General features: G+C 48.1%; 1 protein-coding gene across 1 annotated transcript; it reads left to right on the top strand.

Annotated features, from left to right (window-relative positions):
- Window positions 1-328: 328 nt before the first annotated feature.
- Window positions 329-17,062, top strand: LOC110220067 (17-beta-hydroxysteroid dehydrogenase type 3-like). The gene is made up of 12 exons (XM_078146244.1): window positions 329-623; window positions 1,310-1,356; window positions 1,830-1,905; window positions 2,133-2,243; window positions 2,337-2,404; window positions 3,010-3,054; window positions 3,193-3,227; window positions 3,379-3,460; window positions 11,310-11,375; window positions 11,651-11,797; window positions 16,660-16,761; window positions 16,967-17,062. The coding sequence occupies exons 1-12, from the start codon at window positions 449-451 to the stop codon at window positions 17,060-17,062; spliced, it is 1,050 nt and encodes a 349-aa protein (XP_078002370.1). The 5' UTR covers window positions 329-448.
- Window positions 17,063-19,189: the final 2,127 nt, after the last annotated feature.

Below are 19,189 nucleotides of genomic sequence, written 5' to 3'. Positions count from 1 at the left end.
TCAGGGGCCTCACTGAGTTGGGAATGGGAAGGGCCTGGGGGATGGGAGCTGCCTCACCAGGTTTCATAAAGTGTCTTTGGAAAGAGATGGTGCTGTGTCCTCGGGATGGAGGGATACAGTGGGAGGAGGGGCACAGGGCGCAGTCCCAATAATCGTCTCTGCGCTTGGGCGTTCTCCCCGCCTACCATGTACAACCAGTGCTGGTCACCAGGTAGCGCTGTGGCTCCTTCCAGCAAGCCAGTGTCCCTGTACCACGGGTCCTAGGCTGGCTGGCCCCGCCCCCTACCATTCCACGTGGGCCTTACACCAGTCCTTCAGTGCCAGGTGACCCTCCTGCCTCAGACCTTAGGACCTGGGTGATCTAGGGGCCTTTCATCCTCTGGATTCTGTAGCTGAGCTGCCCCTCACCAAGGCTGTCCTGCTGAACCTCCAGGTTGTCCTGTCCAGGATGGGGTCGTGGATGGAACTAGGTGGCTCAGCCTTCCAAATGCTAGGCACGGTGGCTGCAGCCTGGTGGCTTCTGCGGGTGGCCTGGTGGCTGGGCCATGCCTTGCTGGTCTATGGGCTGCCCCAGGTTGGCCTGGGCCTTGGCATTTCTCTCAGGAAGCAAGGGGCCTGGGCAGGTGTGTGGGAGAAGGAGGGAGGGGAAAGGGGCCTAAAGGGGAGGGAAGGGGCAACGTCTCTGATGATAGGGGTCCTGTAACCTGCTGCCTCAGAAGAGTCTGTGGACCATGGATGGAGGCTTTCAGGACCTGGACTGAAAATTCAGTCAAGCTGCTTTGGACCCCATATGACCCCCCTGGGCAAGTCACTTCTGCTCTGGGCTTCACATTCCTTGTTTGTAAAATAAGTGTCTGACCAGGGGGCCCCAAGGTCTGTCTGAACCTTGAATCTGATTCCATGACGTGGGTAACCCTGAGGAGGGCTGAGACTTGGGTGGCTTTTTTTTGTTTTTGTAGTTTTTTCACATTGGGGGCAGCTGGACTAAATGATTTCCAGAGTCCTGGGAGGCTTTACATCTGAGGTCCTCTGATCTCAGTATTGCATATGTCGGTGCTCACATTCAGGGGATGCTCCTAGGGCTGCAGGCCCCCTGCAAGCACATTTCCCTTGTGCAGACTCTCATTTCCAGGTTGAGCTCTACTGCACAAACAGCTTAAAGTCCTTTTCAATTCCTGGGCCACGGAAGTAGAACTCAGAAGGAGGAGGTGGAGAGTAGAGGCTCTCTCCTGTCCCTTTCTGGGATCTCCCATTGGGTGGGTCCTCCAGAGGGTTCCCCCCAGGGACTCCCAGATCTCTCTCCTCACAGTGGTAACCGGGGCCACAAACGGAATCGGCAGGAGCTATGCTCATGAGGTAAGTGGGGGGGTGGCCTGGGGCCAACTGAATCTGTCTTTAGTATACCTGGACATGGCCCCACATCTCTATTCCATTGCATTCCACATACATGGTCCCATGCATTCGGTGTTTTTCCCATACATGCTTTCTTCTATGTGCCCTGATTATTTTCTAGAGCCTCAGGACATGTGTTTGCAGGGGGATTCCTGTGTAAATACATATAAATGTGGTAATTAATGTTACATGTGAATGTATGTACATACATAGATACATACATACACAAAGATGTATAGATGATAGAAAGACAGACATTTAAGTACATCCATATTTGTCCTGAGTGTTTCTGCTCAGGGGTTCCTATGAATTCCCCACATCCTTCTTTGTCCTATGCACGCCTGCTTATTTGGATGGACCTTCTTGAGTCTTCTGTAGGTTTGGGAGGTTCTGTGTGCCCACTCACTCAGTCTCCCCATTCTCCTGTCTCCGTACAGCTGGCCCGAAGAGGCCTCAACGTTGTACTGGTGAGCCGAGATCTCAGCAAGTTACGTCGGGAGGCAGAGGACATTGGTGAGTTCCGGACTAGAAAGGAGGGCCATGGGAGAGAAGTGAGGCTGGTCAAGGTTCCACAGTGGGATTTGGAACCCAAAGACGCAGGTTGGACACAGCTCTGCTAGACACGGGCTGTGTGTGAGCCTGAGCCAGTCAGTCCCATGTGTTCTCTGGGCCTTTCCTCATCTATATAATAAGGAGCAGCATTAAGCTTCTGTTTCTGAATTCTCTGAGTTTTCCTACAGAGAGACTCCATGGTAAGGAAACAAGAGTCATCCAGGTGGACTTCAGTGGAGGCTTAGAGATCTATGAGACAGTTGAGAGAGGCTTGGAGGGCCTAGACATCGGCATTCTAGGTACACACCCATTCCTCTTCCCTTCTCAGTCCTGCCCCCAGAATTCCTCTCCATCCCCTTGCTCTGTGGTACTGACCTGATTTTTTTTTCCAGTGAACAATGTTGGAGTAGCTCCCAAGATAATCCCCCAGAAGCTAATGGATTTGAAGAATCCAGGCAAGGTAGAGGAAGCTACATTACTCCCCCCCAGCACCCCCCTTCCCCGCCCAACTCATGCCTTTTTCCATTTCTCTCCATTTTTCCATCTCTTCTTCTCCCCTTCCTAACCCTGCCCTCTTTATGTGCCCCTTCCTTCATTACCCATCTTACCTCCTATCTCACCACTCGCACCTGCCCAACCTTTCCAACAGGCAGAAAGTGCTTTCTAAATTTAAATCAGGTGAGAAATGTGAGCTCCCCTTGCTTTTGTGGCCATAAGAATAATCAATGTTGAGAAAATGTTGCCTGTAAAAGTCTGACACTTTGTTCCAGTTTCAGTCTACTTGTCTTCCTGTATTATTTACAAATGTGGTTTGATTTGTTTTAATTGGGCGTTGGGTCAAACTTGGGCGGGAGTGATTTGAGTGCTTAGAGAAATTTTCCTAGAGGAGATGGAACTTGATGGGGGAGGCCGGAAGCAGGGGTGAGAAGGGGGAACCTTGAAGGTTGAGAAAGACAATAATGTCTCAGCAAACTCCAACCTGAGAATTCATGGCCAGGTTGCTTTAGGGGGAAGTGAGAGACTCTGGGGCCCATGAAAAATGAAAGGTATCCTCTGTCTTCCCAGAGTTTCACAGACATGATGAATTGTAACATGCTGTCAATGGTTCAGGTAAGACTGAGGCAGAAGAGACAAGAAACATCATTGGCAGGGGATGGAAGGGAGTTGGGGGGAGATATGGGGAGAGATTGGGGAGTGGGCCAAAGGTGGATCATTGGGTAGATTTAGCCTTTGCTTCTTCCTCCACAGATGACCCGGATCATCCTGCCTCAGATGGTAGCCAGGTAGGGGCCCAGGCATCCCTTTCTCCCCATCTCTAGAGCCTGCCTTCCCATCCATACAGACCTCCTGGCCTATCTCACACACACCCCTCCCCCTGAGACACTCATTTACCTTTCATTTGGCCATTCTCAGTTTTCTTCTCCAACTCTGCAGGGGACGAGGAGTCATCATCAACATATCCTCTATGGCTGGCAGACAGCCTTCCCCATTCTTGGCATTATATGGGGCTACTAAGGTAAATGGGTCCCAGACCCTTTCAAGTTACTAGGAACAAGAAAGAGGTTCAGAGATGGGGATGGAATGAACAGAGTGTCCCATGTGGAGCTGAGAGCAGTGGGGTGGTGGGAGTGCCCCCTCTACCCCTGATTCCCTCAAAGTCATTGGGCAACCAGGTTTCTGAGTTTCAGTTCTAGTGTATATAAAACCAGAGAGTAGATACTAAGTCCTTCACCCCTATTGACCCACTACCCCTATGGGTTCAGTAATTTCATAATGGGAGGCCTCACAGAGTAATAAAATGAAACCAGCCAAAGTCTGAGTGCCCCCTTACCAAGTGCGGCCCCAGGAGCCTCCTTGGACATAGCAATGGAAGCTGAGGTTCACTTTTGCCTTTTGGCACTGACAAAGCTTGCCACATGAGGGAAGGACACGAGAGTTCATTAAGCAAATATTAACATCTTGCTCAGTTCTATGGTGAGCACTGGGGGTATGGGTACAAGCAAAATAAACAATCCTTGACCTAGGCTTGGGGAATGGCGGGGTCATCATTCTGAAATCCAGAAAGTCCTGAGTAAGGCCAGGCGATGAATAAAAGGGAGGCAGTCTAGGCATCTCCACCAAAAGGAGACTCCAGCTGGAACTGGCCAGTAAGATCAGGGTGATCACCCTTGCAGAAGAATATTCCATGGTTAGCAGGCAGCAAGGTTGGAAGGATGCTCTAGAGTGAGGAGGTCCCAGGTCCTGAGGAAAGTGTCTAGAGCAGATAGCAAGAAGAGAAGATTTTGAGGTCCAGAAGTTTTAGAACAGGGCTATGAGGGAAGTGAGATATTTAGGAAGTATAGGAATTAGTTGGAGGGACTGGGGGTGCTTGGCCTAGAAGTGTCTTCAAGCACATGACAGTATGTTGGGTGGAAGAAGCTTTCATTCTGCTGGGACACAGAGGATGCTTTACATTTGATTTAATAGCAATAAGGAGCCGTTAAAAGTTTTCTGAGGAGGTGACTGGTGTAGACAGATCTGTGCATAAGCAAAATGATCCTCACTAAGATTTGAAGGATAGATGGGTAGAGAGAAAGAGTGTGCCTAGGAATACTTGTGAGGAGGCTGTTTTGATGAACTAAACAGGTGGTGGTGAGAGCTCAAACCACAGTAGTGGCCCTAGAAAGAGAGGAGGGGGATCGGAAAGGTACCAGGGATATGGACTCCACAATACCTGGTCACTGACTGGATCTTAGCAGGGGAAAGAGGGAAGGAGCAGAGCTAACCTTAAGGTTCTTATCAGAGGAGAATGGTTACATGGTGGTACTGAGGTCATAAAGAAGCATGGGGTAAAGGAAAATGGTCGTATTGGTTCTGGATGTGCTCCAGGTGGAGGCAACTGGCAGGAAGCTCATGGGTGAGGCCAGCGCTATAGGTTGTACTCTGAGAGTCATCAGCTTTGAGGTAGTAGTAAAGCCATGGGAGGGAAGGGAGATTGGCTGTGTTCCATTCTCTCCTTTGGTGTTTGCCACATCAAGATCTGTTGAAGGAACTGGGTGTATCTGGGCAAGACAACAAGTAACTGCAGGTGAGGGAGATATGAGAGCTCTCTCCAAGTATTTGAAGGGCTGTCATATGGAAAAGGGATTTGACTTTTTTTGTTGAGGGTAGATCCAGGGATAATGGTAGAAGTTGCAGAGGCAAATCTAGGCTTGGGGCAGCTGGGTGGCACAGTGGATAAAGCATTAGGCCTGGAGTCAGGAAGAGCTGAGTTCATATCTGGCCTCAGACACTGGCTGTGTGACCGTGGGCGAGTCACTTAACCCTGTTTGCCTCAGTTTCCTCATCTGTAAAAAAAAGCTGGAGAAGGAAGTGGCAAACCACTCCAGTGTCTCTGCCAAGAAAACCCCAAAATGGGCTCACGAAGAGTTGGACATGACCGAAATGACCCAATAACAATAAATATAGACATGATATCAAGAAACCTTCCTAACTACCAGAGCTATAAAAAAGTAGAATGAGTTTCCTCTCAGGGTAGTAGTTTGCCCCTCACTAAAAGTGGAACTGGGTGACCAGTGGTCAGTTGCATTATAGAAGGGATTCCTCAGGTGTGGAAAATGGACTAGATGCCTTCTAGATGGCATGCCTTGTAGCTTGAGGATTCTGGGATTCTGTAACATCCACATGTTTTGTGGAAACTCTTTCTTCTCTGAGATTCTTTGTTCTGTATCCTCAAGTCCCTCCTGGTCCTCACAGTCTATAATCTATGGTCCTTTCCAGCTTTAATGTGTGTTCTAAGTCTCCTCTCATCTCTGATACTGTCTTTTCTAGGCTGCCATCCACTCTCTTACCCCCTTGATCCCACCTGGAGCTCTGATATTCCATATTCTACGGGCCCTCTCATGTTTCACGTGGTATTTTCTCAGTTCTGATGTTTTGTGTTCTAAGGACACTATCAAATCTGACATTCTCTTCTTTAAGGACTCTCCCAGCTCAGACTTACTCTGCTGTAAAGCCATCCCTAATATTCTCTGTTCTGAGTTTCCTGCCCGCTCTGATATTCTACATTCTAAGGACCCTTCTGGCTGTGTTATTCTCTGTTCCGGCCTGACATTCCAAGTTCTAAGGTCCCTCTTAGTTTTTGTAACCATGCTAAATTTAATATAAATGCACTGTTGTATTCTTTTAAGTTTGTGTCTCGGTCTTCCCTGAACCATAGTCAAGGTTTTTTAATTTTGTTTGTTTCTTTTATTGTTATTTGTTGTGTGTTCATTTTTCCAGCCTACTTCTTGACTTTAAATTTGACATTAAAGTTGGGTTCTGTTCTCCTGGGGGTAGAGAGGTGCTGTCCTGAGCTTCAGGGTTTTTATTTTTTTGCTCTGTTTCAGAGCTAGCTCTGAGAGCATCTAAATTTTCATTGCTTTCAAGGTGGTATGATCTGGGGGAGAGGTGTGGTCACTGCTTTCTTGATCTGCTTTCTGGGCTTGACCCAGGAAGGGCTCCTGCTCCCCTGAAGCCAGCACACTGGAACTGTGACCAGGTCCCCAATTCTCCTGCAGCCACAAGCACTACCCCTCTCTTTGCCTTGGAAGTATGACCAAGGTCCCTACTCCCTTGTGACTTACCACCAGCACTCCTATCTGCTCTAGAACTGCTACACAGAACTGTGAATGGGTCATAGAGTTGCCAATCACCCACTGCCACCCAAAGGTCACTTGTAATGTGTTTCTGACCAGTTGTGCCACCCCCTTACCATCTCTGTGCTGAGAGCTCTCAAAGCTGCCACTGCTGCTGCAATCAACTGCAAAAGCCACCATTGGGTGCCCCTGTCACACTCTGGGCCTTTATCCACCCTGAGGTTCCAGACCTTTCCTGTTGACCTCCTAAGTTGTCTTAAGCTGGAAAAATGTCTCACTGTGACCTTCTGTTGGCTTTGCTGCTCCAAAATTTGATTTGAGGCAATATTTTAAAGTTGTTTGGCAGGAAATGTTGGGAGAGTTCTGCTGGTCTCTGGTCTATAACTCTACTATCTTGACCACTCCCTCCTAGTTCTGGCATGCTATGCTCTAAGGCCCCTCCTGTCCCACGCATACTCTGTTGTAAAGTCCCTCCCAGCTCTGTCATTTCCTATTCTAATGTACCCCTCCTCAGTATTCCCTGTTCTAAAATCCCTCCAATCTCTATCATTTCCTCCTCCCAGCTCTAACATTCTCTATTCTGAGCCCTGAGCTGACCCCCAGAGACCTCTCACTCTACCATATCCTTTATCATGAGGCTCCAGAATTCCTTTGGCCAGAAGCCTTTCTTGTCACCCCAGGAAAGGAAACTGTGTCCAAAGGAAGAAGTGGTGGTCACAGAGTGCCAGCAGGGCTGCAGCAAGGATAGGTCTTGTCAAAATAACCTTATCTTCTGTTAGGGCAGGTGCACAAAAGTAGCACAGATGAAGGGATTCAATAGATAGCATTTACCTGGGTCTCACCCAGGTGTTTGATAATATATCTTATGATGTGGAAAAGAGAGAATTGTATCCTAGATGGCAGTTCAATTGAGGCCACGAGCGGGTGCCACAGTGCACAGCGTGGTAGTTCTGGAGCTCGGAGCCTTACTAGCTATATGACTCTTGACAAGTCACCTAGTCTCTGTTTGCCTCAGTGTCTTCACCTGTAAAATGGGGATAATAATATTACCTACCTCCAAGGGTTGTTTTGAGGATCAAATGAGAAGATAATTGTAAAGCACTTAGTGAAATGCCTGAAACAGAGTAAGCATAAGAAAAATGCTAACTACTGTAAAGTATTAAGTGCAGGAGTCTCAAACCACTTGAATGACCAGATACAAAGAGTTAATCATTTATGGTTTGATAATATCAACTTGGAAAGAGGTCTCCTGGAGTGCCAGAAGGATCTGTGCTTGGGCCTATTCTGCTAAGTGTTTTTTTTTTTAAATCATTAACTTGAATGAAGGCACAGATGAAATGTTTATTCACAGATGCATTTGACCCAAAGTTGGGTGGGAAAGTATATTGGAATGTGTATTTTTAAAGTGCCCACTATGTGTTAGGCACTGTGCTAAGTACTCTACAAAGATTATCTCAATTTGTCTTCACAACAGCCTTCGGAAGTAGGTGCTATTATGCATATTTATAGATGAGGAAACTGAGGCAGATAGAGTTGAAGTGACCTGGCCAGGGTCACACAGTTAGGAAGTGTGTGAAGCTGCATTTGAAGCCAGGTCCTTCTGCCTCCAGTGTTCTCTCCAGGTTACTGCCCACCCCCACCCCAACAAGAGTGGATGACAGAGCCAGGAAGTGAAGGGATCATGACAGGCTGGATGGCAGCTAATAAGATGAAACTATATAGGGATGAATGTAGCTTTACACTAGGTGCACAAATCCAGTTTTTTGGTTGGACAGCAGTTTATCTGAAAAACATCTGGAGGTTTCAATGGACTGCAAGCTCAGTATCTAGTATCACTGTGATCTAGCAGCCAAAAAGCTAACTAGATCTTGGGCTCCAGGAACAAGCTGGTGATCAGTCGTATCTCTCTGTACTCTGCTCTGGCAGGACCACATCAAGACTCTTGCATTCAACTGTGAGCACTACCCTTTAGAAGAAAACTGGTAGTCTGGAAAACATCGAAAGAAATGCAAGCAGGATAGTGAGGGGCTTTGAGGATATGCCATATGAGGCCTGTTCACCAAACTGGGAAAGCTTCTTCTGAGCCTCTCAGATGCATGGGCTCCCTACCCACACCTTCCCCCACCACCCAAAAAAAAAAAAACCCCACCCAAAACCAACCTGGCCTTTTGTTGATTTTGATAAGGTTTATTTGGGAATATGGGCACTAGGTGGTGCCATAGTGCACAGAAGACTTGGCCTGGAGTCAGGAAGACATCTTCCTGAGTTCGAATCTGGCCTCAGACACTAGCTGTGGGACCCTGGGCAAGTCACTACCCCATTTGCCTGTGTTTTCTCAACTGTAAAATGAGCTGGAGAAGGAATGGCAAACTGCTTCGGTATCTTTGCCAAGAGAACCCCAAAATGAGGTCATGAAGAATTAGACAAGATTAAAAAATAACTCAACAAAAATATTTGGGGATTTATTTTCTCTCTAGATTGAATAGAAGCTCCTTGAGCCTGTGTGAGCAGTAGCAAGAAGGCCAATCCCACTGGTTTCTAGTATGTGTGGCATAGATAGGAGACTACATAGTGCAGTGGGTAGAGTGCTGTACCCAGAGTCAGAGAAACCTGGGCAAGAACGTGGGCAAGAAATAGGCTGTGAAATTGTTTCAGTTGTGGCCAATTCTTTGTGACCTCATTTGGAGGGGTCCTTCAGGCAGGGAAGGCTTCCTAGAAGAGTCAAGGTGGGAAGGGGCTAGCCAATCTGGTCCAGAAACCTGGTGGAAAAGCTGAGAGAGGTCAAAGAGCCCTGGGGGCCAGGGTGGTCAGGAAAGACTTCCTAGAAAGGAGAAATCTGACCCAGACTTTGAATGACACGGGAAATTGTCAAGGTCAGTTGAAAAATACCTCTATTGTTTCAGGAACCATAGGGCAGCTAGGTGGCACACTACAGTGCCTGGAGTCAGGAAGACTCATCTTCCTAAGGTCAAATCTGGCCTCAAACACTTACTAGCTATGTGACCCTGGGTAAGTCACTTAACCCTATTGGCCTCAGTTTCCTTATGTGTAAAGTGAATTGGAGAAGGAAATGGCAAATCACTCCAGTATCTTTGCCATTTTGCAGCCAAGTTTTGTCAATCAGTCATTTTAGTTGTGTCCCACACTTTGTGACCAAGAGGGTGAAGAAGAGTTGGATGTGACTGAAATGCCTGAATGACAAAGTTTGGGAATTGTCCCTGAAGAGAGGCCCAAGTCTTAGGCTGTGCCATAGTTTACCTGGAACATTGATGAGCTGGAGAAAGTGCTCATGGGAACCAGTAGGACCTTGAGTGTGGTCTCATACAAACTCCCCTTTTTGGTGTTTTTAACCTTCATAGCCAGACTTGCAACTCCCTTCCCAGCATTGTTACTCATGAGCACAGTAGGATCAGAAATGGAGAGCTAGAAGAGCCCTCAGAGGCTGTCCCTCATTTTACATGTGAGGAAACTGAGACCCAGAGAAAAGAAGTAACTCACCCATGATCATCCAGCTAGTAGCAAGTAGTATGAGTGGGATTTAATCATTGCTCTAAACCTGGGAGGGGCCTCAGAGATCATTTAGTCCAACTGTCCTCACTTTACAGACGAGAAAACAGGCCTGGGGAGCTTAAGTGACTTCCCCATGGTCACGCAAGTGGTAAGTGTCAGAAATAGGATTTGAAGCCAGCCTGAATCCAGCCCTCTTCCTGCTATACTATATAGTCTCCTATCTGTACTATGCATGCTAGAGCCCAGCAGAATTGACTTTCCTGCTGCTGCCCACATTAGGACACTGTATTCCCCCACCCCTGCTTCTATTTCTGTCCTGTTCTCCCTACTCACCTCCAGCTTTTAGAATCTCCAGCTTCCTCCAAAGCTCAGCTCAATTGCCACTGTCTACATGAGGACTTCCTGATCATTCACACTGGCCCAGGTGCTTCACCTATCAATTACCTGGCACAGTCACTGGTATTTGTATAAGACTTGAAGCTTTGCAGTTTACTTTACAAATATCCCATTCGATCCTCACAAAAACTTTGGGAGGTGGGTGCTGTTTTTATGCCCATTTATAGATGTGGAATTTGAGGCCAACAGAGACAGAGGTTAAGTGAGTTGCCCAGGGTCACAAGCCAGTACATGTATTTGCACTCCGATTTTCTTGAAGCCAGATCCAGCATTCTGTCATTCGGCTGTTAGCTGCATATGTTTGATATGTATACATATGGACACATGTTTCTCAGGATAGGATGGAAGCCTCTGGAGGGCAGGGATTGTTTTGGTTGTTTTTGTTTTGTTTGGCTTTCTGTTTTTATCTTATGTTTAGTGCCTAGAAGAACCCCTGCAGAGAGTGGGCTATTAAATACTTCTTAGCTGTTTGATTGGTCTATAGAACCAGGCATATTTAGCCCGGAGAAGAAAAGGCTTCATGCAGGACTTGGGAACTCTCCTCCAGGACTTGGAAGAATGTCATGGAGTCAAGAACCAGTCTTGTTCTCTTGAACCCAGAGGGCAGAACCAGGAGCAATGATCAGGGCAGAACAAGGGTCCTGTCAATGAGAGCTGCCCCAGAGTGGAGGCTGCCTGGGGAGGTAGTGAGCATCCCATCTTGGGAGGTCTTCCAGAGAATCTGGAGTACTACTTCTCATTGAGGGTGTAGTGAAGATTCCTCTTCAGGGGTGGGTTCCACTGACTGTACTCTGGGTCCCTTCTGATGCTAAAATTCTGTGATTCACCCTCTCTCACTGCTAGGCCTTTATGAATAGCTTCTCTCGGGCTGTGGCCTTGGAATACCGGTCCTCTGGAGTTATCATACAGGTTTGGGTGTGGGTGTGAGTGTGAATGTGCTTGTGTGATTGTTAGGTCCTGAAGAGATGGATGGGAAAGTCTGTGAGGAGCTCAGAGATGGGGGAGAGCTTGGGAAGAGGGCAAGGGGGCCAAGGTAAGTGGGATTGGTGAGAGGCAGCAAGTTTAGTGAGGTAACAGGTGGGTGGGGGCAAAGATGGGTGAGCAGCTAAGGGGAGGAAGCCTTTGGGAGGTGGGTAGAGTGAGAGCTATGACCCTTCCATCTAGTCATCAACTTCTTTCTCCAGACTCTTACTCCTCTGGCAGTTTCCAGCAACATCCAGATGCCACCCACAAAATTCTTGGTGAAGTCTTCAGATGACTTTGCCAGAGAAGCCTTGGACACCGTAGGCGTCTCTAACTTCACCTGGGGGTGTTTCCTACACTCTGTCCACGTAAGTGACTGGGGTGCCCATTGGGTTGAACTAATAGGGAAGGTGTCCAGACAACTCCTGGCAATGGTTGGCTAAGGAGGGAAGGAAGGATACTCTTACATGTCAGGAACTCTGCTAACCCCTTTACAAAGATCTCATATGGTCCTCACAATAACCCTGGCAAGATAGGTGCTGTTATTATCCTCATTTTCCATTGAGGAAACTGAGTCAGACAGCTGTTCAGTGACTCTGGGTCACGCAGTGGTAAGTTTCTCAGGCTGGATTTGAACTCAGGTATTCCAGACTCCAGGTCCAGTGCTCTAGCCATTTCACCTATCTGTACACACCTGGGTAGAAGGTTGAATCGTTGGATGTGTGTGTGTGTATTGGGTGAGGGGATAATCGGTTTTTTTGAGCAAAACCCATGGGGTTCACAAAAGAATGGGAGGCATGAATGAAGTCAGATGTCTGCCCCAGTTATAGTGTCATGGAAAGAACATTGGATTTGGATTCAAAGACCTGGGCTGAAATCCTAGCCTTGCCATGTACTACCTCATCAGTCACCTTGCCCAGGGTTTGTCTGGTACACAGGAAAGAATACTGGATTAGGAAATTCCAGTCCTGGCTGTGAGGTCTTGAGCAAGCCACTGAATATCTCTGAGACTCAGTTTCCTCTCCTGTACAATGAGGTGAGTGGCTCAGGGTCCTTCCTTCCATCTCTAAATCTGTGATTCTAAGACCCAAATCTCCAGAATTCAATATTTTTCCACATGTGAACTGAGAGTGGCTGTAATCAGGTGATCTCCATGGTCCATCACAGCTCTGAGTCCTCCTTTTGGAGAGGATGAGCTCCTGGGCCTGTGACTTCATAGGAGGTACGGAATTCCTGGTGAGGACCTTCCCTCTCCCAATACAGCTTGTCTGCAGTCTAGAGTTGTTGAGTTGCCTGGGGCACTGAGAGGGTGCCACAGCCTGTCTGTCAATGCTGGCCCATTGGCCCCTCAGCTTCTCAGCCACATGGCTTGTGGAGGGCTCAGATGTTCTGAGAAAGTCATCAGAGCAACCCCCCTCCTCCCTGGGTCTGATACTGAGTCTTGAGGCCTTGAAGGAATGCCACCCACCAGATTGGAACCCATTCCCAGGTGCCAGTTGTCATAATATTAGACAGGACAATGGGAACTCACTTATCCAAAGCCCGTCTGACCAATGCCTAAGACCTTGGCTTTTGTTGGGGGGGGGTCCTTCAGTTATAGGGCTCATGACTCTCTAGAACTTGGTTGTCAGGAACCAGCCAGTTCTATAAAATTCAATGATGCAGATGTAGTGACCTAGAACCCATGTGGTAACTTTTACGTTTAGGGCTCTTATCAACAGCCTAGAGTGCAGGTATGTGGAACTTGGTGGCTACAAATCAGCTCACAAGAACTCTGTCTTTCCGAATTGCGGTCAGTGGGCCTTAGTTATTTGATATGTTGTTCTCTAGAAGTCATTGGTCCAGAACACAATGAAGAATATGACAAGACCCCCCAAAAGAAACACCCTAGCTCCAAAATGTGTGCATGTGCATGCAAGCATCTTCATCTTCTTCAAGGAGAACCCACTGGGTATTTATTCTAAACCTATTGGCTCTTATTCAACACAAAATTCTTACAACCTTGGTGCTCTGGTTCTCTAAGTCCAAGAAGATTAGAATTCAGATTGGAGATGCATGGACCACGTCCCCGCGCACCCACCCGCCAGAAGGGGATGAACTCAGGGTGCAGATCAAGACCTAAGGTTTAGGACATGGCCAGTGTGGGATTTTGCTGTGCTTGATTAGGCATACTTATTGCAAGGGCTTTTTTTCCTTCCTTTTTAAACAGGAAAAGTGGGAAGGAGAGGAAATAGATTTCATTTAATTTTTTAAAAAGGATTAGAGGGTACATGGAGTTAACTAGAGAAGGGCAGGTGACTGATGGAATTAAGTGATTGGAGCAAAAGACAGAAATACAAAAGGCAATAATAAGGTTGGCTCCTGAATGCTGACTTCTTAGAGATTAGGACATTAGATAAATGGACTCTGGATAGGTGAGTTCCCACGGTTCCATCTAATATTAGGGTGATGAACTGACTGCCAAGGAATTTATCACTTGGTCTAGATTTGCCCAAGGATGCAGAGAGATGGGTGAGCTTATTTTTTTTAAAAAGGAAATTGGTTAAGTGACTTGCTCAGGGTGACACAACTAGTAAGATCTGGAGTCACATTTGAACTCAGGTCCTCCTGACTCCAGTGTTGATGTTCTCTTCACTGTGCCACCTAGCTGCCCCAGTGAGCCAGTTTAGAAAAGTTTACCAAAGGTTGTTTTTATTTTTAAAGGAAACATAATTTTTCATCATATACTATAGTGCTGGCAAGTTATCTGCTTGACCACTTTGCATCCAGTTGCTTCATTTTACAGAATATGACAGTGAAACCCAGAAAGGGTATACGATGGAAAAGATATAGTGAAGCAGGAGTGTGTCTGAAAACAGCTGAGGGTGTTAGTAGACCACAAGCTTAGCATGAGTCAGCCATGTAATGGGGTGCCCCAAAAAGCTGATCTTGAACCATGTAAAGTGGGTCAGTAGCTTCCAAGAATAAGGAGGTGGTAGTCCCACGTACTTCATGAGGAGACCTTTGTTCAGTTCTGGGCATCATGGTTTAAGAAGGACATTAATGGCTGTAAAATTTCCAGTGGTGGGAAACCAGGACAGAGGAGGGCTTGGTATCCAGAGTATACCATCAGCTGAGGGCATTGGTGGTACACAATCTGGAGAAGAGAGAAGGAGATCATGATGGCTGTTTTCTAGTACTTGCGTGCAGGAAGGGAATTAGCTATGTTCTTTGGCCTCATAGGGCAGACCTGGGAGCAGAGGGGCTGGCAGTGGGGTGGGGCAAGGGGAAGAAGGGACTGAAAAGTGGCCAGTTTTGGCTTGAGATCAAGACAAACTTCCTGAGGATAAGAGCTGTTGCAAAGGTCACCGGGTTGCCTTGAGAGACGAGTTCCCCTTCCTTAGAGGTCTTGAGGCTGAGGCTGGAGTAGCATGTGCTGGGTGTCTTCTAGTGAATATTCTGTTCCTGTGTGGGATGGATTCAATGGCCTCCTGGGTAGACTAGAACCCCGGGCCATCTGACTCTTTCCCCTTCACAGAACTGTGCACCCCAGTCCCAGGGTTTCGAGCACAGAGGCTGAATTCTATTTATCCAGTACCTGCTGTGTGCAAAGCCTTGAAGTGAACAGACTGTACTCTACAGTGTCAGATAATACCAAAGTTAGAAACAGTAGGGACATAATTTATACAATGTTAAATGAGGTTGATACTGTATATGCCAGAGGCTGCCTCCCAGACAGTTATCTGTTAGCAATATGAAGATTAGAACACAAGGTAACCTCTCTTAATTCATACAGCATAAATACATGGGGGCCGCTAAGGTGGCGCTGGTGGGGTAGATCTCTGGGACTAGAGTCAGAAAGACTCATCTTCCTGAGTTCAAATTCAGCCTCAGACTCTTATAGGTGTGTGATTCTGGGCAAGTCACTAACCCTGTTTGCCTCAGTTTCCTCATCTGGAAAGGAAATGGCAAACCCCAAATGGGGTTACGATTGGACACAATTGAAACAAATGAATAGATGAGGAAGGGGATGAAGCATTTCTATAACATCTACTATGTGCTAAGCCCTTTCAAATATCTCATTTGATTCTCATGCCAACCCTGGGAGGTAGCTGTTATTATCCCCATTTTACAGTTGAAACTCTGGCAGGTTTGAGGTTAAGTGACTTGCCCAGGGTAGCATAGTTAGTAAGTGTTTGAGACCAGATTTGAATTTAGGTCTTCCTTCCTTCCTTCCTTCCTTCCTTCCTTCCTTCCTTCCTTCCTTCCTTCCTTCCTTCCTTTCCTTCCTTCCTTCTTTCTTTGGCAGTTGGGATTAAGCAACTTGCCCAGGGTCACTCAGCAAGTGTCAAGTGTTTGGTCTGAGGCCAATTTGAACTCAGGTCCTTTTGATTTCAGACTGTGCCACTAGCCCCAGATTGAAGTCTTTCTAACTCCAAGCCCAGCACTCTACCCACTGCATTACCAGCTGCCTCATCCTCAGCATTCTCTGCCCTAAGGCTTGCCTCTGATTGATTGGCTCCTTCTAGAACTTCCATTTTAAGGGGAAGGCCAGGCAGCAGTTATTTTCAGCCCTGTCCAGGCTGCACTGCACTCATCTGCATAGAACTTCCCCTACCTTTTCTCTTCCCTTTTTAGCTTCTTTTTAGCACTCCATTAGAAGCAAAGCTTCTTGAGCAGGGACTGTCTTTGTTTCTGCTTGTATTTGTGTTTCCAGCACTTAGCACAATACCTGGCACATAGTAAGATCTTAATAAATGCTTACTGGCTGACTGGCAGTATAATATATAGCACTCATGTGGAAAATCTTGGACTATAAGAGGTGGAAGGAACACCTGAGAATAGAGAATATCAGAAGTATAAGGGACCTTAGAACAGAGAATGCAAGAGCTGGGAGGGACTTTGAATATGGAATGTCAGAGCTGGGACGGCCCTTAGAACAGGGAATGTGAGAGTTGAGAGGGCCTTAGAGATCATGTAGTCTAGAGATATCAGAACTCCTGGACAGAAAAACACCAAAATGCTCCCCAGACCACCTTAAAATGTAATTGGGAAATACTTATGAAGGTAAATACAACTGTGCTCCACGGCTAATGTTCCTAAGTCAGCAGTCATCTGCTGGGCTCTGTTTCTCCTGGAGGTGTCTGAGGAGGCCTTGAGGGGGCAGTGCCCCAGGCCCCAGTGCTCTGGGCCTGGGAGCCAGGCTGAGGCCAGGCTGCCTCCTGACCACTGTGCTCCCTCCTTTCCTCAGGGTTTGTTGCTGTGGCCCCTGAACTCCAACTTCAAATTCATCATCCCGACTCTGATGTTCTTCTACTCTCTGTTCAATGCATCCAGAAATCCTGAAGAAGTTGTGAAGGAAGGGGGGGCTCAATTGGAGGCCCTTTGTCGGGGGAGGGGTGATGACTGCTGCTGGTGGTGGGAAGAGAGGGGGCAAACAGAGGGTTTCCTCTGCTTGGCTCATCCTCTGTCCTGCTTTCTAGGGTCCCTTTGAGGAGAAACCCTAGCCCTGAGAAGCTGTAGCTGTAACTTGTTATAATAAATTGTTTTCCCTTTAGCCAGCTATCTGTCTTATCAATAGCTGCATGTCCAGCACACTCACTGCCATCCTGGTGCACCGCAGCCCACAGTCGCGCTGGGAGTCCCGGGACTGAACCCCACCTCCACCCCTCAACACTCGCAGGTCTGCTGAGTGGGGCCCAGGAGAGGCAGCCTGACCTCTGTTGCCTATGGACAGCCCTCCAGATACTGAAGGCATCCCAGAGAGCAGAAAGGGCAGGGGTGATGGGGAGATGCAGGAGGATGCCTCCTCTCCTCCTCCTCCTCCTCCTCCTCCTCCCTCCCTCCCTCCCTCCCTGCCAGCTCCCCACTCTTAGAAGTTGTCACAGACTCCAGGCTAGGGTGGAGGGAGTTCATACACTGTGAAATTTACAGGCCCCAGGAATTCTGGTTCCCGTCTGGAGCTCAATCCCTTTTTTGCTCTGTAACCCTGGCCAAGTGACTTCTGTTCCTAGTCTCATTTTCCCTTCTGTAAAATTAGGTGGGAGGGATGGATTTGATGAATTTCCCAAATTCCTTGCCAGCCCCTGGGACCAGTCCTCTTATAGTCTTTCTTAAGTCTGACATTCCAGGTCTTGGGTTCAAGCTGGGCCATTGCCCTCCACATGTGCCACTTTCATTTTTCCAATGGCATGGAAGCCAAGGCTCAGAGAGGGAATGCATTTGACTAAAGTCACTCAGCAAACCCACCCAGGGAGGGCAGAGCAGGAAAGGTCTCAAGGCTCTCTGCCTTAGAACAAGCAGAGCCCTTCGCCTGCCACCCCCCCCATGCATGTCACAGCCCTCTCCCCTGTACCCCTCCCCCTGCACTTCCCCACCACCACAGCTCCCTCCCCTCACCCCCTCTGAACACCTCTAGCTGGAAGCTGGGAGGGGTGGCTCCTAGAGGGCAGAATTCGGCCCTCCCTCTTGGCTGCTTTAGCTATCTCCCTTCCCCTCCCCTTGAGGAAGAAAAACAAGGAAAGAAATCAAATTTCTGTCTCCTTCCCAGGGCCTCTGGGACCCAGCAGGGAGTCACCAAATCCCGGAGTGTCAGGGCAGGAAGGGATCGCAAAGGTCGCCTTGGCCAAATCCTCTAGACAGATGGGGAAACGGAGACCAAGGGAAGGAGTCGGACCTAGGCCAGGGTCTTATAGTGAGGCAGAGTAGGGGGCAGGGCCCAAGTTCCCACTCCTAGCTCCGGGGCCAAGGGAGCTTGCCCACTTACCCAAGGCCAGAGACTGGGAAGAAGAGATTGGAGAAGGCCCTGCCTTCCCTCCATTGTCTGTAGGACTCCCTGAAACTCCCAGGATGGCGAGGATTGGCCCTGAAAGCCTTCTTGGAAGCAGCCAGTGTGGCAGCTCAGGTGTGGCAGGGTGTGTGAGGAGTTCAGCTGAGACCAGATGCCCCTTTTCACAAGCACCGAGTTCAAATCCTGCTTCTAACACTGATTAACTTTGTGACCTTGGACAACTCCTAGGGGACTGGTTTTCTTTATCAGTAAAAGGGCGTTGGCCATCTGGCCTCTGAGATCCCTTTCAGCTCTAAATCTTATCCTATAAACTCCTAGATATCTGAAACCTTTGAGGGAAGGAGAGGAGTAAGAGGGGAACCACTTCATTTCCTCTTCCCTAGACTGTTCCCTTCTCCTGGTATAGGATGTAAATGAGGTTCCTTCAGAAAGGAGAGTCCTATGGGGGGACCTAAAGCAGCCAGTGGTAAGGCATAGGGCCATGTTTCCTGCTCAGACTGGGAGTCCTTGGAAGGGAAGGCCAAGCCTTCTTCCTTTTGCAGGGAGATTCCTGCTAGCGGAACCTAGCTGCCTTGGGGTTCACACCCTAACTTCTGGCCCAGCTCGACGTGGGAGAGAGGCTTGGTGCCCCGACCTTGCCTCAGGGCCTGCTTGGTGCCTCCCCACTTGCCATCACCCCCACCTTCCAAACAGAACTCAGCCTCAGTTGCTCGTTAAATAGAAACATATTTATTTTATCATCATACATTCCTTATTACATGAGCAGCCAGCGCAAGAAGACATTTAGAGGGAAGAGAGATGGAGCTGGGCAGAGCAAGGCACAGCCTCCATTACTTCTATGGGACCTACCCTAACTCCGGAGCAGCCCTGGCTCCCAGCTCTGCCACTGGCTTGCTGTGTGACCTAGGGAGAAGTCCCTTTCCTCACTCTTGAGCCTCAGTTCTCCTGTCTCTAACATGAGGAATAAAACTCCATGATCTGATGTATCTTC

Source organism: Phascolarctos cinereus, unplaced genomic scaffold (genome assembly GCF_003287225.1).
Source record: "Phascolarctos cinereus isolate Bilbo 61053 unplaced genomic scaffold, phaCin_HiC Scaffold_726;HRSCAF=1367, whole genome shotgun sequence".
Taxonomy (NCBI): Eukaryota; Metazoa; Chordata; class Mammalia; order Diprotodontia; family Phascolarctidae; genus Phascolarctos; species Phascolarctos cinereus.
Note: the sequence above shows the minus strand (reverse complement) of the source record. Positions and strands in the feature narration are given on the sequence as shown.

Bases quoted from the DNA above. Each gene is read 5' to 3' on its own strand.
- LOC110220067 (XM_078146244.1), top strand. From the start codon at position 449: ATGGGGTCGTGGATGGAACTAGGTGGCTCAGCCTTCCAAATGCTAGGC. The intron at 1,357-1,829 runs GTAAGTGGGGGG...GTCTCCGTACAG, and splicing joins GCAGGAGCTATGCTCATGAG to CTGGCCCGAAGAGGCCTCAA. The intron at 1,906-2,132 runs GTGAGTTCCGGA...GTTTTCCTACAG, and splicing joins TCGGGAGGCAGAGGACATTG to AGAGACTCCATGGTAAGGAA.